The 22,328-nt window shown below is 41.0% G+C and overlaps 4 protein-coding genes across 4 annotated transcripts; 2 read left to right on the forward strand and 2 right to left on the reverse strand.

Moving 5' to 3' along the window:
• Window positions 1-1,881: 1,881 nt before the first annotated feature.
• On the reverse strand, window positions 1,882-4,800 carry tmem128 (transmembrane protein 128; the record flags this gene model as incomplete). Its single annotated transcript, XM_079217678.1, has 4 exons — window positions 4,669-4,800; window positions 3,577-3,709; window positions 3,169-3,330; window positions 1,882-1,981 (listed from the first exon to the last, which is right to left on the reverse strand). The coding sequence occupies exons 1-4, from the start codon at window positions 4,766-4,768 to the stop codon at window positions 1,882-1,884; spliced, it is 495 nt and encodes a 164-aa protein (XP_079073804.1). The 5' UTR covers window positions 4,769-4,800.
• Window positions 4,801-6,788: 1,988 nt separating this feature from the next.
• Window positions 6,789-10,255, reverse strand: lyar (Ly1 antibody reactive homolog (mouse); the record flags this gene model as incomplete). Its single annotated transcript, XM_079217755.1, has 8 exons — window positions 6,789-7,702; window positions 8,409-8,494; window positions 8,652-8,708; window positions 8,905-9,220; window positions 9,523-9,603; window positions 9,692-9,799; window positions 9,897-10,011; window positions 10,134-10,255. The coding sequence occupies 8 exons, from the start codon at window positions 10,253-10,255 to the stop codon at window positions 7,565-7,567; spliced, it is 1,023 nt and encodes a 340-aa protein (XP_079073881.1). The 3' UTR covers window positions 6,789-7,564.
• A 946-nt stretch (window positions 10,256-11,201) lies between these two features.
• zbtb49 (zinc finger and BTB domain containing 49) lies at window positions 11,202-15,171 on the forward strand (the record flags this gene model as incomplete). Its single annotated transcript, XM_079217829.1, has 7 exons — window positions 11,202-11,472; window positions 11,585-12,714; window positions 12,809-12,855; window positions 12,940-13,013; window positions 13,367-13,449; window positions 13,662-13,823; window positions 14,456-15,171. The coding sequence occupies exons 1-7, from the start codon at window positions 11,321-11,323 to the stop codon at window positions 15,169-15,171; spliced, it is 2,364 nt and encodes a 787-aa protein (XP_079073955.1). The 5' UTR covers window positions 11,202-11,320.
• Window positions 15,172-17,645: 2,474 nt separating this feature from the next.
• Window positions 17,646-22,065, forward strand: LOC306737203 (uncharacterized protein; the record flags this gene model as incomplete). Its single annotated transcript, XM_079218909.1, has 2 exons — window positions 17,646-17,844; window positions 21,281-22,065. The coding sequence occupies 2 exons, from the start codon at window positions 17,646-17,648 to the stop codon at window positions 22,063-22,065; spliced, it is 984 nt and encodes a 327-aa protein (XP_079075035.1).
• Between the last annotated feature and the right edge of the window lie 263 nt (window positions 22,066-22,328).

Raw genomic sequence — 22,328 nt, forward strand, 5'->3', positions numbered from 1 at the left:
CTATACTCATTAGTATCTATTGATTAGTATCTCATTAAATAGAAAGAGAGGCTCATTAACCTCGCGAGGGACACTCTTCAGTGGCGTCACGAGGTTCGGAGAGATGATAAGCTTTTCTCCCTAACAGCACATAGCTGATGTCGGAGAATCGACTTCTTAATCACCGAGAATCAGCCCGATAAAAAGAAAGAGTAAGATCTATTCACTATCAGGGAACTATAATGGGCGATTGACTAAATCTGAACATTTTTGATTTAATCTGGAAGTGTTTAAATTAGCTCTCTGTTGTTTGCACTCCAACGCCACCAAAATAGGATTAGTTTTTGTATTGTCTTTAAGAACAAATTATACATACATAATATATATTTCATAGCTGAAGATAGATTGTAGGTATAAATCCAATTGAGATTCGGTGATGTCTTCTTTTAAAATGTGCAATATTGTAGATTTAGGAGCACAACACATTTAAATGTGACTGTAAACAGAACACTCTGAAAGGAAATTGTATGTATGTTTACGTGTATCATAATATTTTTACACACGATTTTTAATTATTGATCTGTTCAAGGTGGCAAGCAATGACAACAATACAAGCAAGTAGTGAAATTAGTTATAAAACTTTATTTAAGATTTTTTTGACAGATTATGACATTGTTTACCAAAAAATGCTTCTGAAAAAAACTTAAACAATTCAAACATCTTGTTTGGTTTCATTAGCAGTTATAAATGGTGGAACTCCATTGCTCCAACACATTCTTCTACATATAAATAGAAAAGGCCATTTTCACAGCACATTTTAACAGGTAAAGCAAAGAAATAAATAGAACACTATAAATAACCAAAAAGGCCATTTATCTATCTCAGGATCCTGGGGCCGTATTCATAAAGCAGAGGAGGAAATGGTGGAAAGATGAAGTACGAGAAATGTTCTCCAGTACACATTAAGTTGACTCACTACAGATTGTATTATTGTAATGTTCAAGGTTAATCTCATTAGAGATGCGGTCACGTCACCCACCCAATGCTACAACACCAGAAATGAAAGTGATCACAACACTAAAGATATTTGGCAACTGGGAAAATGTAACAGTGTTTGCTGCATGGTTTATAGATTTGCACGCCGAATAACGTCGCCATCATATAAACTGGAGAGCGATCACGGAAGAAAGCTGAGCCATTTCATCTTGTTAAGATCAAATAGATTGAGTACTAAAAATCTAACAATAAAAATGAATTCTATGGTTTTGGCATATCGATGTCACTACCCATTGTCACGGAGAGCATTGTTCTTTTGGAACAACCAATCACACCTCATCCACACCTCCTCACTAAGTCAGACGTTTCATTCCCTTTCTGGCTCAGAGTTGCTCTGAAAAGTTTTTAAAATCCCTGCCAAACTCGGACTCCTTGCTAGAAATGTTGAGTCTATGTCCTCATAATATTTGTGAATACGGCCCCTGGGTTGTGAATGGTGGCTCAATGTCTTAGCTCCCTGAAACACATTTAAACAGAGCAAACCCATAGTTAATGTCATCAGTAACCGCTATTGTTCAGGAACACCTTTATATTGCAACAGCCAAATGTCTACTGTGAAAAAAAACAAAAAAAAACATAAGTGCTGTTTGTGTCACATTTCTTGACAGTCATCATTGTTTCTTTGGGAAAACACATCAGTGACAAATCATAAACTGAGATGGTTAAACTCTCAGCTCGCCGACACTACAGTGACAGTGATGCTACCATGCCACCCAACATCTGCTGTTTCAGCAGAGGGGTCTAGATCAATCAGCTACACACACACGAGAAATAAAAGTTAATCATTCAAAAAAATAAAGGTTATGATACTCAAAAATGGCACCCTATTATCCTCACCCGTCACATTCATCCCAGCAAAGAGATGAACATGACTACACCCATGAACTGTGTGAAGAGGATGAGTGGCGTGAAGAAGGACCACACCGGCCACAGGGCCATGTTGAGGCTGAAAGGAAAGTACAAGTACGCTTATAAATATGCACAATTTTAGTATCAATATTGATCATATAGTATTGATAAACGAGTTTTGCATTTGACAGTTTCCCACTTTCTTCTACTGAGTGGCTCCAATCAACCATTTAAGTGACACAAATTATCATGTAAATTTATCAATGTTTAAACGAAGTGGATTAGCCACTGCTAGTGTATCATATGTGTTTTTGCCTCTCTGATCTCACACAACAGATGTGCTCTTATTTGAATCTATGCAGATGTCTGCACCATCTCTTTGCAGGCACGCGTCTCAGTTGCGGACCTGAACAACCGCGACTTAAGACTTCCATTTTTTTGACAATAAAGATGTAAATATGAGGTTGAAGCCCAATTTAAAAAAAAAAAAAAAAGGCATGGTAAATCTGTGTCTCTGGCTGCAGAGCAGCAGCAATGCAGTCAGCTGTGTTTGTAGTTCAACTTATAGCAAACACAACATACAATTCAATAAAAGTGAGCAAACTGTTTTCCTCAAAGACATACAGTACGAGAGCAGAGTAGAGCTTTGGGGGGTCAGCGATGCACTTAGCTGTGTTATCACTTGCGACACCTTTTGGCCGGGGGCCGGTTAAGAGCAGTGACCCGCAGGTCCCCTACTCAGCCCCTCATTAACCACAGGCAATGCCATAGTGGTTAAATAAAAATAGGTGCTGCTAAAAATATGAGACGGTAAAATCTAAACTGTAGCAGCAGTTTTGGGGAGGGGCCCCATGACAATTTTAGATTTGAGGCTGATACCAAATTCCCTATTTGAGATTTGATGACATCTTAGCTAAAAATACATTTTCAATTTATAAATTAAATTCATGAGAATTCCTGAATTATTAATATCTATTTTTTTTAAGAACGGTGACAACGATATGTACTGGGAGGGACATTTTATGGGGAAAATGTCAGTTTTTCCTAGTGGAAAAACCTATTAATTGGCATCACTGTTTACAAACTACTTCAAACGCATTTTGTCATTTCTGTATAGTGTAATTTCGTGTTACCATTTGGAAAACAAAAAAGGTCTGCAAGCTAATATCATTTCACCTCTAATCGTGCACACAGAATAGAAAATTGCACAACATCTAATGCTGTTCTATCTTCTTTGGCATCTTAAAGAATGTCCAATAGTTGAGCTGTGTTTTGCCGTTTTACCTGCAGGACGCAGCTATGAAGGCTGCAGTGGTGATGGGAGGAATGGCAGGGTACTGGTGGTCATAGTGCTGGATACCTTTGAACCACTCCAGGTACACAATGCAAAACATGGCCAAAGACAGGCAGATCCCAAGGAGTATCAGACTCACATTGAACCACCAACTGAGAAAAAAAGGGGTTGAAAGGAGGAAGACTCATTTAAGACCTGAAGGCAATGTAAAAACAGTTGGTGAAGCTTTTGAAATACAGAAAATTGGGATCATTAATAACACCACAAACCGCTTCCAAGTGGTGTCAAACACCAGAGGTTTTATTGATATCATGTACCACTGTTTTTTTTTTTTGTTCATCTATGATGATGTGTACAGGTAATTTATAAAAAGAAAAGCTTTCTCTTGACTCAGTCACCTTTTAATATCATCATTAGCCATGATGTTTTGGAGGAAATCGACATAGTAGGTCACACCTATAGATGCCACGATCCAGAAAATGGAGTGTCTGTTAATGCGGGGGAGAGGTTTAGCATCTTTTTCCTCTTGACCTGCATGGCAATAGAAAAAAAAAGAGTTTCAATTCAAGAGTCTACTTTAAAAGCATGCTTTTAAGTTAGAAGAGACCAAACAACTTAATTCATAGCAAAACAATTGCACTAAAGTATTACCCGAGAATTGCCCACCAAAGTGTGGCTACAGTCTGAAAGGGATTTACAAACAATAAGACGTAGGCTTTGTTCAACACTAACACACTGCATGACTCAGTAAAACTAAATATTTAGCGATACTGAATAGTACAGAATATACTACTAAAATATGATTTTTTTTCTCTTGCTTTAACAGAATGTGCCACGTCCCCACCATGCAGGGTGAATGAGCTTTTCAGGTGAAACAGATCGCTATCTTTGAGATAATCTTACTCGTCAGAGAGGTATTAATCACTATAATTTACTGGTTGATTAAACGTATCAGAGCCCATTGTTGGCTGCTGAACTGCTTCAGCATGGAGATCTACTCTGTGCAGGGTTCATCATGAACTCCATGCCCAGACAAGTAGTTGACCTCCATCTAAGTTACTCCTGGTGGGCCATCTTGGATACAAGATGATACTGTACCAAGTAGTCGGAAACTGGAAAAATAAGCAGCCATTAATAATAGTAATAATAACACTAGGTAAATCTTTTGCCTGCCACTTATATTCCAGCTATTAGGTAACACTGTCTAAGATTGAAGACAGTGTAGGAGTGGCTTCCTTGTATTGTGTTGCTGAGCTGCTCACATTCAAAACGATCAAGGCCTCAGAGTTTACCCAGCATGCAACAAATAACCCACATATTTGTATATATATGACATGGTGGTGTGAAACAAAGACTAACTGGCCATTCAATAGATTTAGCCATACAAGTGAAGCTATTTTTGTCACAGTAATGTTAGCTCAGGTTAGCTGACGTTTCGCTACCATTACAAGAGTTAGCCAACACTGTGAGCCAAAGCAATACTTTCTTACTCTTCTCCTCTCCGTCACCGCTCGCCGTTGTTTGCAAAAGAAACTCCGCATCTCTTTTGAATCTATTCCGCAAAGTAGCGAACTCGCTGTCGTTCAGCATCGTGTTGCTTCTGTCTTTAACTTAAACTAGCAGTAACTAAAGGCTGACTGGGGAGGAGAAGCCACTTCCTGTTTAGACAGAGTCGCTTTTATATGACGCACTGGAAAACGACAGCTGTAGTTTCTTTCTTTTTTGTAGAAGGAATTGTTAAGGAAGACAGAGCTAAAGGAAACCGATAAATATCAGTATCAGTTAAACCAAAAAAAGTGATGTAATTCATTAGAAAGGTATAGCAATGTAATGTCTTGTGTTTTAAATCAGTAATGTATTTTTACCTTGTTGCTGCTGAACTGACTGATGAGTCACCAACTTAATTTCATTGTCTCTCATTTTATATAAAAACAAATAAATTAACTTAAGTGCATGGGTAGGTCTTCAAATAGTTTGAGTGCTTTTTCGGACACTGCAAGTTCAATCCTTTATTAGTGTATTATATAATGTATTCTAATGTCTGGTCTTTTTCTGTGGACAAGGTCCCTTTTGAGTTGAGAAAACTATGTGTAGCCCCCCGACAGAAGCAGGTTATTCAATAGCAAACTCTATGATGCATACATTTGCCAAAAGGGAAATATAATTTAATTATGAGTACCCTACTACAGACCACTATGTCAATCACTTGAATATAGAACAACAATGTGTTTTGAAGAACATTTTCCACAAAGACCATGTTGACAAAAAGTATTCAACAAATCAGAACACCCTCAAAAAGGTTAACTGAGGATAATTGAATGGAACATTCTGAACAGGACACATTTGTTTCAATTCCACACAAACTTAGCAAAATACATAGTAGCTGGCTGTGTTTCAACGTTTATCTTGAATGTATACTTTTACATAGCACGGGCAAGAATCTGACACTGCTGATACCTTTATCCAATTTCAATCTGGCACGGACTAGGCACAGGCAGTGAAGCAAAGTGAATAAGACTTGCTGCTACCACTTCTTCTGATGGGGAATAGTCACAGTCTACATTCTGATGCCAGTTTATTCAGTATATATAAAACAAATACATTTTTGGTCATGCAGTGAGTCCTGAATAATTGATTAATTTGTTACCGCCTGTAATTTGTCGTACCATTGGATACTATTGTGTTATTTTGAGAAGTGCAACTAATATTAAACCACCCTTGTTTATATAAATGGGGTAAAAGGACCGCTCGCCTGTAGTCATCTTTTGGTAAAACATGTTGAGTTTTGCTCACAAATAGGTAAAAGGTGACAAGATCATTTGATATTGCTGTGCAGACGTACCAGATTAGAGTGTTAGCTCATATACTTTGGTTCTTATGCTGGGGATTAGTAAAAGACAGACCCGGCCACGTTAACCACCTCCATGGGAGAGCCCAATGTGTACTCACTGACAGAAAGCTATCCAGTGCTTTATGTGAAACAATTAAGTGAGACTAACGTTTTGCAGGAAAATGCTAAATGCTAAAAACAAAATGCAACTATAAGACAAGTAGATCAGAGACGTGGACTCCACCATCAGCTATTGCCATACCAGACCAAGTAATGGCTGTATTAAGGAAATGTTTTAACACAAGTTCCTTGACTATCAAAGATGAAATATAAGGTGTCAAACATAATTTAACAGTAGCACAAGCAGATTAGGATCATAAAGTCCTCAAACCAAGGCTTCAGCAGTAAAACCTCGGACTGTAATGAAACGAGCGAGTGTTTTATTACTTAGGGCTTCAACATTGCATCTTTAAGAGAAAAGATGAGGTTTATTCTTTCAGAAATGGCACTCACTTCAATACCAAAGGGGGGGGGGGAAATGAAAATGACATTGTTCAGATCGCTAGGACTGCCATTAAGACCAAAGTTCAGTGATATAACTGCCCCATAAAACCACATGGCCACACAGTTAATCCTGCCATATCAAATGGCACAAATAAAACGTTGATCTCATATGGGTTTAGCAACAGCAAAGACAGGCTTAGTTTCAGTTGTTCTGGGGTATCCTGTAGGTCTGGATTAAAACAAAAGCATTAAGCAATATTGAGTCACACTCTGGACTAGAAAACACCATTTTAATACAAGCAAACTGGAGTAACAGCTTGACTAATACCCAAAGTATGCAATATACAATTACTTGTGATGAATGAGCATCAGTGTTAAACCTGCTGGGATTAGCAGAGCTTCATAAAGCTGGGCAGATTTCCTCCTCTCTCTGTGTGTGTGTGTGTGTGTGTGTGTGTGTGTGTGTGTGTGTGTGTGTGTGTGTGTGTGTGTGTGTGTGTGTGTGTGTGTGGAGGGTAAAGAGGCTGCTCATTCTAGCGGTGGAAAATCAGGCAGCATTAAAACTTCACCTGAGGCTGACACCAAACATCTTGCTTCTATGGAGCTTCTGTGTACCTGGCCAAGTGAACCCCGTTCGGGGTGCCGAGGAATGTGCATTAGCTTCGTCCCGTGTGAGAGTCAAATTCACCTCAGGTGCACCTCTCCTATTTCCCTTCCCCCACTCCAACATCCAATCCCACAGATAAGGTGCCATTTCCCAGCCTTACCGTGGGCTTGGAATGTGGAAAAGAGCAGCCGTCTATCACAATTGTCATTGCATACATAAAACAACACTCACAAGCTGTGTGGTGATTTGTAAAAGTCTTCCTCAATAACGAGGCTGCTGCAATCAGCAAGGCTACTGAACGGGAACAGGACAGGTAATTCAGTTATAAAATTATTTAATCTTCGAGATTAGGTCATCTGTGCAAAAACATCCAAGGGAGGATGGCAGACAATGACTTTTACATTTTAAAAGTCGATGAGCAACATACAATTCATGCCAGACATGTCTACTTTACAAGTCTAACTCTGTCCTTCAAGACTCTGAATTTGGGATTGTTGTTGATCTTCTTGTTGAAAAGTGCAAGCACCTCCTCCTCTTTTTTAAAATTCCCATCACCAGTGAAAGAGTAGTACGCGGCCAAAACCTGTAAAAGAGGCGAAAAAATATTTGAACTTTAAATGCAGTGGAAATTGCTCAGTGAACAAATACTTCTAAAGGATAAAAATGCTTAAAGAATCATTATTATGCATATGGTTAGTTTATTTTACATTATTCCCTTTGGGGTATTTTCAAGACAACATATAGAAAACAAATTAAGCTAGATAATAACATTTGCAGGCTTATTTCAAATTTAGAAATGCATGGAAACCAGCGACAAACTGTGGCGTAGAAACCTATTTGCACTACTGTTGTTACTGTATTTGTCAACCCACCACAATGTTTTTAAGGCTATAGCCTAATTAGAATTTGAACTACAGCATGCTATATTTTAAATAAAGGATACACAATTATACACAGTACAGTAATTATTTGTGTACAGGAACTTGAAAATTGGTTGAAACAGCTATACTGTATTTTTAAACAGTCAATAAAATTCAGTAAATAGCAAAGTTGTTGGTTTCACTTCTTGTTAATAATAGTGTAATATACACACACACGTTATTTAGATGATAATCTGCATGAGAAATTAAGATTAGGAAAATGTTTTAATAATAATCTGCCTGTAGTGATCCATTTGTTGTATAGTTAATGTTTAGAGGAACACGGTGCTGCTGGGATTAATAGTCAGATAACAAACAAAGAACTACAGACTCATGTCCACAAAGCAATTGAAACACTCCGTGACTCACCTTCTTCCTCAGTTTCTTTACTTGCAATTCCTGGTCATCTGATTCTTTCAGAACTGCCTTGATATTTCCCTTCCAGTTGAATTTGCCTGCAAGTTAATCAGAGACATAAATTAGTTGCCAGCGGAAGGCACCGAATTAACAAAAGAAGCAACACTGACCCCTGGTGACTTTAAAAAAAAATAGCTTTTACATCATTTATCTTTTGAAAGAGGTCAATCAAATTCATGTCTGGAACCCCATTACCTCTGGGAACTTTTTGATCCTCCGTCTCCTCGGACGCGTCAGCAGCCTCTTGGTCAACTTAAAGACAGAAAGAAGATAACCGGGTTATATTGTAACGTACATAATAATATAATTAAATTATACAAAGTATACTTTCAACCACAAGGACACACTGTAATAAAACAGACATTATAATGTATCAGGATTCATTAAAGATATAAAAAGATGCTGGAAAACAAAACTGATCGTGTATTAATGTAAGAAAACACCTTACTTGTCTTTGACTTTTTGCTGGATTTCTCCTCATCGGCACTATTCTGCTCATCATCTCCATCTTCTTCAGAGCCGTGCTTTCTCTTTCTGTCCTTTTTTGTCTTTTTGCCTTTTCCCAGCTCCTCCACTGCTGTGTTATCAGCACCTTTAACGGCCTTCCCATTCTTCTGCTGACGGGCCTCTTTGCGCTCGCGTTTGTTCAGTTTCTTCTTTTTCTCAACGTCTTGATGGCTGTTCTGTTCATTTCCATTAGACTCCGCTTTGACTTCAGCCACTGTCTGTTTGGCTTCTTTAGTCTCCTGGGGGGCCTCTGGAGGCTGACAGATTATAGGAGTGTAAGGAAAGTCAGTTATATTGTAGACATGGGGAACTTCCTTTTTCTTTCCTTTGACTAAATATTTTAGAAGGAACAAGATAGAAGGAAAACCACGTATAGTATAACCTAGATATTATATAATCTATGCCAGATAAAAAAAAATCCCTGTTGCATGTTTCTAGTGTAATTTCATCACTTTTTGAACTAAAACCAGTCCTTCATTTTGATGCCGACAGTGACAATGTGCACAAGGGAACAGCCAAATAAAAACAATAAAAGTAACCTTTAAGCAGAGTAACTTACATTGTCAGCTGCAGCGAAGATTTCCCACACTTCATCATGAAGACTGGTGTTAGTTATTTTAAGACTGTTTCTCATCCAGTTCTAAGGAAGACCAAAAAACATATATTGATTAGTTAAAGCGGGCATCAAACAATGTGGTAAATAAAACGTATTGGTCAGTAATACCAACCTGAAACTTTGCCTTCTTTCTTGGGACATTATCGTATGAACTGACTTGCTGGAGGACACCCTTCAGCTTTGCACTAACTCCAGGTTTGTTCATGGCGTCATGGACTCTCTTCATGAGAGGAGTCATCAAGTTAGAAGCAAATAAACAACCGCAACAACACATACGGACAGTAAACAGTGATGCATGTCGTTTCTCTCCGTTGTACCTGGATCCACTGCTGCTGTTTTACATCTCCTTTGTTCGCCTTAGCCTCGTAGCCTTTGCCTCCGTACTTCTGGTCTTCACTAACACATTTGACGTGGTTCTTGTAGTCATCACCCCTGTAAGAGAAACATCATTGCACACACTGAGAATGGGGGATAACTGTATCTAACTTTTTATTTCAAAAGTTAGACAGAGTAAAAAGCGAGAATGAGACCACAGTAGACACTCGGGGCATTACCAGAAATCTTTTCCACAATCGATGCAGGACAGGACCTGGCAACCCCGGCACATGCCCACGTGTTTATCGACCTGAGCCTTCTTCAGGGATTCCCCACAGGCGTTGCATGTGAAGAACACCATGTTGACAACACGTGTTTGCTTGGCAAAGCCGTATCGATGTACCGGATCTGCGAAAACAGATAATGCTAACGATACCGACGTATTCGTTCAACCGAAAGCGGTACAATCCTCGTGCGAAAACGGGACCCGACTGTCCGCAGCGCCGGTACGAGCTAAAGTTGATCAAATAAATAATATAATGGTAATCTTCTAAATGCGAGCAGCTGGTGTTTATCAAAGCGTGGAAGTGCCGTGGGCCGCTACTTGAATGCCACAACCCGCCTGTTCTGTTCCATTCGTGGGAACCTTTCAAAATACACGTGATCACACCATGAACGTTCGCAGCATCAATAGTCGTCCGTGTGAAATGCGAGTTGAGAAGGTTCTTGAGAGGTTCAGACCAGCGTGAAATGAAAAGCTGTGTTTACTCAATAGTTACATGGCAGCTGGTTCGCTAGCTAGTAAAATCAATTTGACTCGTGTCAGTTTATTACACTAAGTTACAGTCGCCAAAGAGTCATTTGTTGTTATCAGCTTCATTGTTAGGCGGTACGAAATACAGGTTGCACCCGGAAGCAACGTGACGTTTTTTTACGCTGGATAAAGTGACCCATCATCCACATAAGAGGGGGACTTCTCGGATGTAGGTTTGGATTTATGTTTATGGTGACCCTTTCCTGAGCTAACTAAACTTCCATTCCCGTTTGGAGATGTAATTCTTCAGAGACGTGGTGCTGCAACCGAGTCACTCCGCCCACCGTCGTGGTTGGTTAGCATAGCATTGCAGTTAGCTTGTGAGCAGTTTTCGTCCAAATTTTTGCATGGGTGGTCTCGAAGGACAGACACGCTTGAGTCTGTGCTGCTGTATGCGCGGCTGTTGAATTCTCTATATGAATATTATCATTTACAACAGAAAAGTCCTGGCTTCCGTCACTATTAGTTTTGTTACATTTTGGTCACAAACGAACCAAGAAATAATTAATATTTTCCTTGATAAGAGATTTGTTGTTTTATTCATGCTGTGTCCCCTAAGAAAGTTGTTTTGATGGAGAATTTGGAGCTGGGCGGTTCAGCAGCTGATTGACCATGGACACCCTGTCCAGCCACAGCTCCTACCTCCTGCAGCAGCTCCAGGAGCAGAGGATCCAGGGTCTGCTCTGTGACTGTATGCTGGTGGTCAAAGGTGTCTGCTTCAAAGCCCACAAAAATGTCCTGGCCGCTTTCAGCTCTTATTTCAGGTGCTTTTACGCAATTCTGTGGCATATTTCCCACCTTTATCCCTTTGAAAAGTAGTTATACGCTGCTGCTCTGGAGTAACATAATGCTAAAAGTACTGCTTTATCTTTCCAGGTCGTTATTCCAAAATTCCCCCAGTCAGAAGAATGAGGTGTTCAACTTGATCATCCAGGATGTCAGTGGCATCGGCCAAATATTGGACTACATGTACACCTCCCATCTTGACATCAACCAAGATAATGTGCAAGCCCTCCTGGATATTGCTCAGTGTTTGCAGGTTCCAAATGTTCAGAGCATGTGTAACACTTTCCTCAAGCCGTGTCCTCCACCAGTGGAAATCGCATCGTTTTCTCTTCCGGGCATGCTGAGTTCTGAGCATGACTGCCTCTTGGGGAGCAGTCTTCCTCATGATGTTGACCTCCACTGTCCCTCTGAAACCCCAAGGCCTGGCTTTAGTAGTGACGTGGACCACACCAAAAGGTTGCCTGTTTCTGTGCCTAATAGCAGCTCAAACTGTGACACAGCTAGCAGCACGCAGGCACCTGTAGAAAAACAGCTTGTCCACGGCTACAAGCTCCGTAACTTCTATAGTAAGCAGTACTTCAAACAAAGTGCACTCCAGACTAGTACTGCAGCCTTAAATCAAGGCCCGTGCCCTCTGGTGCTGATGGAAGAGCAGCCGTGTCAGCTCGGGGTCAGCCAGGGAGGCAGCAACACTCCCATATGCTCAGGAAACACAGTCCAACCCATTCCTCCCTGCACATCTGTGGCAGTCGAAAAGCACCCTGTCGCTTCTTTAACACCGTCGGATAACTTAAACACCCCCAACGCTAACTCAGAAGACTCCATGCTCGACAGGCCAGTGCGCCCAAAGAAGGCTGTGTTCCTGAAGAAATACAACTACCTCCGATCTCAGAAGGCATTGGAGGAGATGTTTGCTGAAGCGGTGAGCGAACCCGTCCTCAGCTGTCCCAAAGAGAGTCCTCAAGAAGAGTCTGTAGTCCAGACTGAAGCGTCAGAAGCTCCTGTTGAGGGCCTTAACTCAGACAGAGAGCAGGTGACAGAGACCGCAACAGATGTACAACTTCCTAGTCCTCCACCTGTGAACCAAGAAGAACAAAATCTGAAAACTGTGACAGAGGAGCCACCGCAGCAGATAGGAAACAAGCAGTATTGTTGTGAGGTGTGTGGGAAGATCTTCAAACACCCAAGCAATCTGGAGCTGCACAAGCGCTCACATACCGGTATTTACTGTTTAAATTGGCCTTCACACATGGTATACAATGAGATGTTTCCATAATAATTGGGATTCAGTTGTAATAATATTTTTTTCTGCAGGTGAGAAGCCCTTTCAGTGTAATGTTTGTGGGAGATACTTCTCACAGGTATTGTCTGGTGTATTCTGAATCGCCACATTATTCTTGGATGGGAAAATTATATTGAGATATTTAACTAACTTTGTTTTACAGGCTGGAAATTTACAGACACATTTGCGGCGACATTCTGGAGAGAAACCGTACATCTGTGAGTTATGTGGTAAAAGGTATGGTACCTTCTATGTGTGCAATGTTTTCATTAATATTTTTGGTCATTCACCTACTCCCTGTTTTAGTATATATTTTTTTGTCAGTTTGCGGTTTATTGCATGTTTGTGTGTCTAATTTACTACGTACTTCTTACTAGTTTACAAAAGCGTGACATGATTTCAGACATATCAATAATGTTGAGGCAATAATGAAGAAATTGAAGATTTTGTGGCTGTACTGGACTAATTAACAAATTATAGTTTAGGCCCCAGCATTATGATATTTTCCCTGTATGACACAGCCCTGTAATATAATGTATAATAGTCTTGACAGTTGCCTATAAATGGAATATTCCTCTGTGTTTTTCCAGCTTCACTGCATCAGGGGATGCCCATCGTCACAAAGTGGTCCACACAGGAGAGAAGCCACATCTGTGTGATATATGTGGTCGAGGTAGACGACCGCTCTAAAAAGAAGCAATTGTCTTAATTATTTTCTTTATCCATCTATATGTAGTTCTTACCTAATGTCCTAATTTGTAAGTTGAACTTTTACAAAGTATTGATAGTAGTGTGAGCTGCTTAGTTCACGGACCCAGTTGGAAAATAGTGACACATTTTGTGTAGACTTGGGGCTTTTTTCACGATGCTTGTCTTGTATCTCAGGATTCAACAACTTGAGCAATCTCAAGGAGCACAAGAGGACCCACACCACAGACAAGACATTTACATGTGACCAGTGCGGAAAATCCTTCAACACGCACAGAAAGCTTCTGAAGCACAAGGCCCGTCATGCTGGGGAAAAACCACACAGCTGTGCCACATGTGGTGAGGAACATCTTGTTGAAAGTATTATTCACATTGATTACACTGTAGACATAATTATATAACACACTATTCTAGGGGTGAAACAATTAGGTGACTGATAGTAAATCTGCAACTATTTTCAATAAACGATAACTTCGATTGGTTGGACATACCAAGCATTTTAATGACATCACTGAGGGCTTTACTAAATTATAATGGCCATTTCACAAAAGACATGAAAATGAATGAGTCATGTTGTGAACACGCAGCGTGAAGGTTAATCAGAGTTTTATATATATATATATATATATATATATATATATATATATATATATATATATATATATATATATATATATATATATTCACTATAGTCTAGCATTTCCCCGGCATGATGCCCCATGCAGTGTTAGAGAAACTGTCAACGGCTACTACTTCACCACCACATGTAGAGACTCCCCCTCCCAGCAACTGGAGATGTTTCATTTACGTGTTGAGAGTTTTCATCATGACTCCCAATCAAAGCAAGAGCTTCCTATTTTTTTTTCTTAAAATCACGATAATTGCTCTGCACTGTTCTTAAAACCTACGATGCTGTTCAGCTAATGTCTGCACCGTGTTTTACACTCAACGTGTGTGCTTAATTATTTTAGGGAAATGCTTCATTGGCTCAGGGGACCTGCAGCGTCACATAAGGTCACACACTGGTGAGAAACCCTATATCTGCAACGCCTGTGGAAAGAGCTTTACCCGCTCTGCCATGTTGAGGAGACACAGCAACATGCACTGCAAGGGGGCTCCAGCCGACAGCCCTGCCACAGACAACTCTTCGCCGTCTTGTAGCTCAGATGGAGTGGCCGCGTTCCCCAAACCTATCAGTCACAGTAAGCCTCCTGCCGCAACCAGTGAGCATTTCCCCGGCATGATGCCCCATGCAGTGTTAGAGAAACTGTCAACGGCTACTACTTCACCACCACATGTAGAGACTCCCCCTCCCAGCATGCACCTCAGCCCAGCTTCTACCCCTACCCCCCTTCCAGAGCTGCGCTCACTGGTACCCCATCACCTGCTCTCCTCCAACCACCAGGAGAGAGGTGCAGACCACATGAAGCTTGCCAAACCCCACCTGTCTCAGGAGGTTGTGTATGGCCCGTATGTGGAGAATGGGAACATGTCGGAGGAGATGGGCAGAGATGCGGTGGGGAGGCCCTACCTCCCTCCCACAGACAATCACTGCAGTTCCCTCACTTTGTCCAGCAGGCCCAGTAGTGGCTCCTACAGGTCCACTGAAGGCCAGTTCATCTCCAGTGTAACTCTGTGGGGCCTGGCAATGAAAACGCTGCAGAATGATAATGACATGGAGCAGTGAAACGTTGCGTCGAATGAGGTATTAGATGAGCGCAGCATAGCCAGTTCAGAGGTTGTGCACTGATATTTAATGGGAGCTCAAATGTCTCCTAAAGCAAACGTGAAGAAGCAATATGATTTATTCATAACTTGAGATGTTTCATTTACATGTTGAGAGTTTTCACCATGACTCCAAATCAAAGCAAGAGATTCCTAGTTTTTTTTCTTGTTAAAATCATGATAATTGCTCTGCACTGCTCTTAAAACTTCCGATGCTGTTGCTTTTCTGTGCTCCTTCCGATGTCACTGAGTGTGTCGACCTTAAATATAGAGACGCAGGGCTGCAGCGGTATTTTGCAGTCTGGGATTCAGTGTGGATTTACCTCTTCAGGTTTCGACTGTAAACATCACAGCTAATTGAAATGTGAATTACTCTTTCACTTTGTATATACTGCACTGCACTTTAAAATGTAAAACATGTATATCTATTTTCAACTATCAGTGTCAAATGTGGCTGTATTATATTCATATGACAATAAAATATGTACATTATATTTAATGTGCATCAGTTGCCCTGTTAATGTGTTCGACCTCCACAGTAATACCTCCAGTATTATTATTATTTTTTTTTTTTTTAAATGTTTACATTTCTTTGAAATCTAATCAAAATCAAGCACTCATCCCTGTTGTGGTGATATACAGTATGAAGAGAAACAATGCTCCTCATCCATATATATGTTACACATGCAATACAATGTACGACATATTAACTATCTGAAAGCTATATTATTATATAGTATCAGATAACCTTTTTTAACTGGATATTCATGGTCACATTTGGAAAAGGGAATCTAAATGTGGGTTTTGACATAACTAAAACAATTGGTAAATAAAAGTTCTTCTGCATTTATTACCTGTCACCCATAACTTTGAGGGGGGATTCTGTCTTCCCATGATGCTTTCTTCTTACTCCCCCTCACGTCCTCTGCCTCTCCCTCATGTAAATTAATCCTTATCAGAATGGGACTGACGCAAATGCCTTTTTACAGATGAAGTTTAACTGATTTAGTAAAAAAGTATACTGATTAAATTGAAAGGCTGGTGATGGTAGAAGCATTTTTATCTATACTATGTTTCAGTGATTTCGTTCCATTCAATGCAGCCGAGTTGTTTCTGAAACTCTACAAAAAATATGACCGCAATGAACATGCAGGTTTCACATTGTTTTCATGTGTTTTTTAATAATAAGACAGTTATGTTGAACACAGAGAACCAAGCTAGGTGGGAAATGAAATAGATGTTGTTTTCATGCAATGTTGTGATTCTAATGATGCTCTTCCTGTTTGTAGTCACACGGCGGAAACACTTGTTATTTATACTGTGAAGATCATAAATATCATATACATGTTGAGCCATAAGGTCAATGACGACGGAGGGTTTATAGTGAGAGTCAGATGATAAGTTATACATGTGCTGGTAACTTTAACCCACCAGAATTGAAACTATTCACTTATTTAGAAGTTTAACGGAAATATTTTATTCTCTGATGGATTTAGAAATGCAAAATTTAAAATGAGATCAAAACATCTCTTCTGTGTGAATTAATCTGACTCTGAACTGTGTTTCTGTGGATATTACTTCAGCAAAAAGATGGTAATTTTTAAAAACATATTTAGAGATTCATGCTAAGACTGTTTTTGATTGATGTGGTCTTTTCAAGAAGGGAAACTAACAATTTCCCGTTTAATTTTGGTAAAATTCATGATGTGGACTCAAGTTGTAGACTTTAGATTCATCAGATGGTTTCCGTTTTAAATTCTTCCTGCCTCACGTGAAACAATATGTCAACTAATGTCACATGCATGTATATTAGAATAACTACTATATATCCATGGGTTTCTTTGGGTGTACTGAGCACAATACCAGATTACTGGCCATGGGTAGACAGTGTGACATCACATCTGGATGTTTTCAATGGTGCTACGTTACATTTTGTCAGTAGAACATTTTACACTGATCTAACACTGAGATTAAAGATGTTGGTTATTAGATTATATATTCCTGTATTAGTGGGGACGTTTGCAGGATTACAGCAGCAAACAGGGTTAAGTGCACACAAGAGACATAGTAAAATCAAAACAAGTAATATAAAAAAACGGTAAAAATAAATAAATAAATAATGAGATATATATATATATCTTATGTTATTTGTGATATTACCTAATAATATGAATATTTTGTGCATCAGTAGAAAACTGTGTGTAATGTGGTGATGACTGGTTATATACAATGTGTGAATATGTCAACGCAGTCTTGAGACTTCTGTTCTACTACAGTCATGCACAGTCCCGTACAGTAGATGGCGCTATGACACCTTGTTGCATATGTCGTATCGTCGGCTGAGGCTCGTACCTCTCTGCACAGTACACAGGGGGCAACGCGTCGCTTGCAAAAAGAAAAGAAGAAAAAAAAACAGGAGCGAACGGAGGCTGCAGGATGGCGAACTCTACGCTCCAGTCGTTCAACGTCTTCCTGACGGAGAGGCTGACCGCAGCTGCTGTCGACATCTACGGCTTCGTGGAGAAGACAGTCCTCGACTACCAGGAGGAGGTGTACCAAACCAGGCTGGAGAACCAGAGGCTGCAGCGGCTGTTGGATTTGGTCTACAAGCCGGAGATACGGCTGCACAGGGCAGGTACGTGTCCCCGGTTCGCGCTGCACCTGGCCACCGCCGCCACCGCCGCCGGGGTCGGTTCACCGCCGTTATGATGACCGTCAGTCAGGATGCGCACCGCCCGTGTGTGAAGTCGGTTTACTGGCTCTGTGTTCGCCATGTTCAGCTGCGTTACGGTAGCGAGCCGTGTGTTAGCTCGCGTTACCGTGTCCGAGCTAATGGGGGGAGAGAGGGGGCGAAGCGGACTATACCTGTTGGAAGAGGACGGGTCCCGGCGGTTTTCAAAATAAAACTACCATGTCCACCACGATGTATACATTTACCGTGGTTATGTACTGTGCCCTTACCGTGACACTGTGGCAGCATGTACACAAATCAATGTTTTCTTTTTACTCTACATAAAGGAACGTATTGGGTTACACAGCCAATGCTTTAATTTTTTGTGGAGGGAACAAACCCCAAACTTACTTAATGAATCATGTTAATTTCATGATCAAGATAGATGTCCAACCCTGGACATATATATTTAATAATATGTGTTTGAAGCATACACTGGTCATGTCAGCATATATTTGATCCACCTCACAGTACCCAATTTTAATCAACTTTTTAATTTTACACTTTTCCCTTTCCCCCAATTAGAAAAGGGCACAAATAGGCGGGTTGTTTCACACTTCTGAATCACGAGCACTAACGTTATCTTTTCACATTTATAAAAGTGCATGTGTGTAGATTTAAAGAAACATGTACACAGAATATTAGTTGGGCTTATTTTAGTTTTGTTCAAATGCATGCCATGTTGGAACCTAAGGATTTAGCAAATTTGAAAATTCTATTAAATGTAAAACACCCCGGGAAAGGCCCAGTAATATGGTCGTCTTTCACCAAATGTACCTTGAGTCACCAGTAGCAACACTAACACTTATATATCTGGCAAGTAAGGGAAACAACACCGTAGTGGGCTAAATGTTCCTGTAGAGACAACTGGTTTGACCATTTCAAATGTAATTCACACGTTTTATCTTTTATTCCTGAGTGAATAAACCACTGCTTACTATGACACCATTCACGTTAACATACAATCGGAGTGGCTCGCAAAAAATTATGTGTGGATTGTGCGAGAAATGTAAGTAATTTGACCTGAAGGGGTGAAACACAGCAGCACAATCCAATCTGTTGAGTGCTGAGATCCATTGTATATTTTTTAAATGAAGCTTAATTTAGCTAGCCTGTTTCACCTGTGAACCCAAATGACAAGGAGAACGGAAGTAGCATTTGTAATTACATGAGGCTTCTGCCAGGTTCCTGTTATATCAAAGATCTTTCTGACTTGTACAAAAAATGGTGTTCACGTCAACATCCGAGGCCTAACTTCTGTAAGCCGCAGTATTTTAATCCTCCCAAGACCTCTGTCATCCTTCAAGCATCGTGATGATTTGAATCTTTCTCACCTCGACCAGCCAACCCATATGACGTGAACACAGCCCGTGTGAGTGTGAGTTGTGCTAAATTGTACATATTTTCCAGTGTTATTTGAAGTAGAAGCAAAACTCTGCCTTAAAACCATGCGGAATAAAATGGACAATAATGTGACAGCAGTATTGTATACAGACTATAGACATGTTTTATATGAAGTGCCATTTGTAATATTTCTTGTTAATTTGATCCAGACAAGGTAACGTGTATAGCAACATTACAATTCCACTAAAACATTTTATCCCATAGTCAGGACATTGTCACTATATGAGAGTACGATACAAGAAGGCTGTCATCCTCCTGAAAACACAAACGTCTGAGTTGAAATCATTACCTGCCAGTAGCTGTGGAAACGGTCCTTCAACATGCGGACGAGAGGGCACTTCAACGTTTCCAAAGAAACTCTCTTGGACACTTATTGCAAAGGAGTCTTTGGTTCAGCTCTGGCCAACAGTTGCAAACTCCTTGACTAGAGTTTCAACACCACCAAGTGTGGGTGTTGAGTGTTGGTGTTGTGTTGCATTTTGAGCCGTTTTCCATTTGCTCGGCCTGCTTTGTGATGACTATACTTCCTGTGAAGGAATTACTTTTATTTCTTTCATAAAATAAATTCACATCGTCCATTTGAGACAAGGTTTGCTCACTAACTATGAATAATTTGGATGTTTATTGGAGAAATGTCTCTGATAGAATGTGTCTCATAGAAAAAGCTCAGGTATGCAGTGCAGCATAGATGAATGTGTTGTTGAACCAGCTCATAAGACCGACGTTCTCTATATCAATTGTGTTCTTGGTTCAGTTTTTGGTCGCTGTTTTCAAACCACAGCTTTCATTTGATTTCTCCGCCGCTGTGGATCGTTCAAGTTTCCAAACATCTAGTTCTTGTGTGAACAGAGAAGGGATTTTTTTCGCTGCTACCAAAAACATTTTCCTATCCACTGTTACAGATTCAAGACAGATCGATTTGCCCACACCAACACAGGAGGTTTGTGCTCAGGAGCAGCCAACACAGAAGGAATGCATTCCCAGTGAGGCCAATGAGGAGCCAGTCATCATGCCCATTAAAGAGGAAGTGACTGGACTTTGGACCAGGTCTGTGGAGACACCTGTACGTTTTGCAGACAGCAACGTTGCAGACACACTAACCCAGATGCTCAGAGTTGGAAGAAAACGAGATGCCAGACCGCTTGACTGAAGTTATAGCAGTCGGAGTGCACATGGAATATGCGATGCCATCACCGGATGACCAACCACTGTCATCCTTGGGAATATCTCCAGTATATACAAAGAAGAAAAACTAGTTTTTTTGTAATATTTGCCGTCTGCCTTTTTTAAGAAAAATCAAGTTAAAATTGCACCTTGAAATTAATGAAGCAAAAGGTTTACCAAAGCCGACCAATCGAGCGTTCACCTGCTACGTCTGTGGGAGAAATACAGACACCAGGAGTCAGATGATCTGCCACACCGGGGGAGAAACCCTTTGCCTGTCCCAGGCCCTTGTGGGAACAGATACAAACTGAAGAGTCACATCAAAGAACACATGAGGATTCACACTGGAGAAAGGCCTTACGCCTGCTACATCGGCGGGAGTACATGCCGTTCAAGTGCAGTGCAGCCAGCGCTTTCCTCTGCTCGTCGTGTTCAAGCAGCACATGAAGACGGCCCACGATGTAACCTTCTCCGTATGAAATGCTGTTGCTGGAGCAATGCCGAGCTGCTGTTTTAAAGTGACAGTGAGTCTGGCGGCATCTGATGGCGATGGCTTCTTCATAGGTTCATCTTTTCTGCTTGTATGTTAATTGAAGTTGCAGATTCTGCACTGATACGACTTCTCATGCTGTTTAGATGCCCCTGATGCTCGCTGTAATTATAATCTGCTTTCAAATCTAACAGGTTTGTAGATTGATGGGAGCACTATTTTGTCCCTGACGACTTTGACGTGTACTGTGAGTGTAATGCAATTCTGTTTCCGTCTTTGCAGATGCCAAGCAGCCGACTGCACTGACACCGGTCGAGGAGATTGCCCCGAAACAGCAGGAGTGGAGCCCGGTTGTGTGCCAGGACCAGCCGGGACCCTCCCAGATTGAAGAGGAGCGTGAAGAGCAGAAGGAGGAACTGTGGCTCAATGGGATAGAGGAGCAACCGCCAGCAGAGGACAGCGATGACGGGGATGCCTTGACGAAAGAACTCATCAAAACAGTGCAGCAGTTAGAAGACTGTAGAGCAGCGGAGGAAAGCAGAGAGCCCAAGCAAAGCCCCGAAGAGGATCCAGAGCTCTCTCAAGAGAAGACCAGTACCACCTTGTACCGATGCCACATATGCAACTATATATTCACCAAAAAAACTGTGCTTACGTGGCACCTGAAGACGCACGAAAGCAAGTCGCATGATGGCAAGGGAAACTTTGACTGTCACATATGTGGCAAACACATACCGTGTCAGAGCAATCTGCAGAACCACATGAGAGTGCACACAGGAGAGAGACCTTACAGCTGCCATTTCTGTGGCAAGTGTTTCAAGCTGAAAGGACACATGACAGAACATATAAGAACTCACACGGGGGAGAAGCCTTTCAGCTGCCACATCTGTGGCAAATCTTTCAACAGAGGTTCAACTCTGAGGAAACACGTGTTGGCCAAACATAAAGAGGAGAGGCCGTACAAGTGCGGGGATTGTGACGAGTTATTCACCGAGAGGCTGCTGATGAAGAGGCACATGCGGAAGGTTCACGGGGTAAAATTGTCCACAAGTCAAAGTCCTGCCTAGAACTTCAGCGGTGAAGTGCGGGCCGCCAATGCAATGTGCATGGAAAAACACCGGCGTTACTCTGAGGCTGCGGCTGTTTTGATTCTCCTGTGATGTGCGGTCAAATTAAAGTTGGGGGTGGTTTAATAGTTAATGGTGAAGTGCAGCAAGTCAATAAACAGAGTTCTGTGACTCCTGTGACACGTTGACCTATGTTACAAATAATTTAATCCTGCCTGAAACACACAAACATGCCTCCCGGCGCAGGAACATTGAATTGTCGT

This window comes from Taurulus bubalis, assembly GCF_910589615.1.
Source record: "Taurulus bubalis genome assembly, chromosome: 5".
Classification (NCBI taxonomy): Eukaryota; Metazoa; Chordata; class Actinopteri; order Perciformes; family Cottidae; genus Taurulus; species Taurulus bubalis.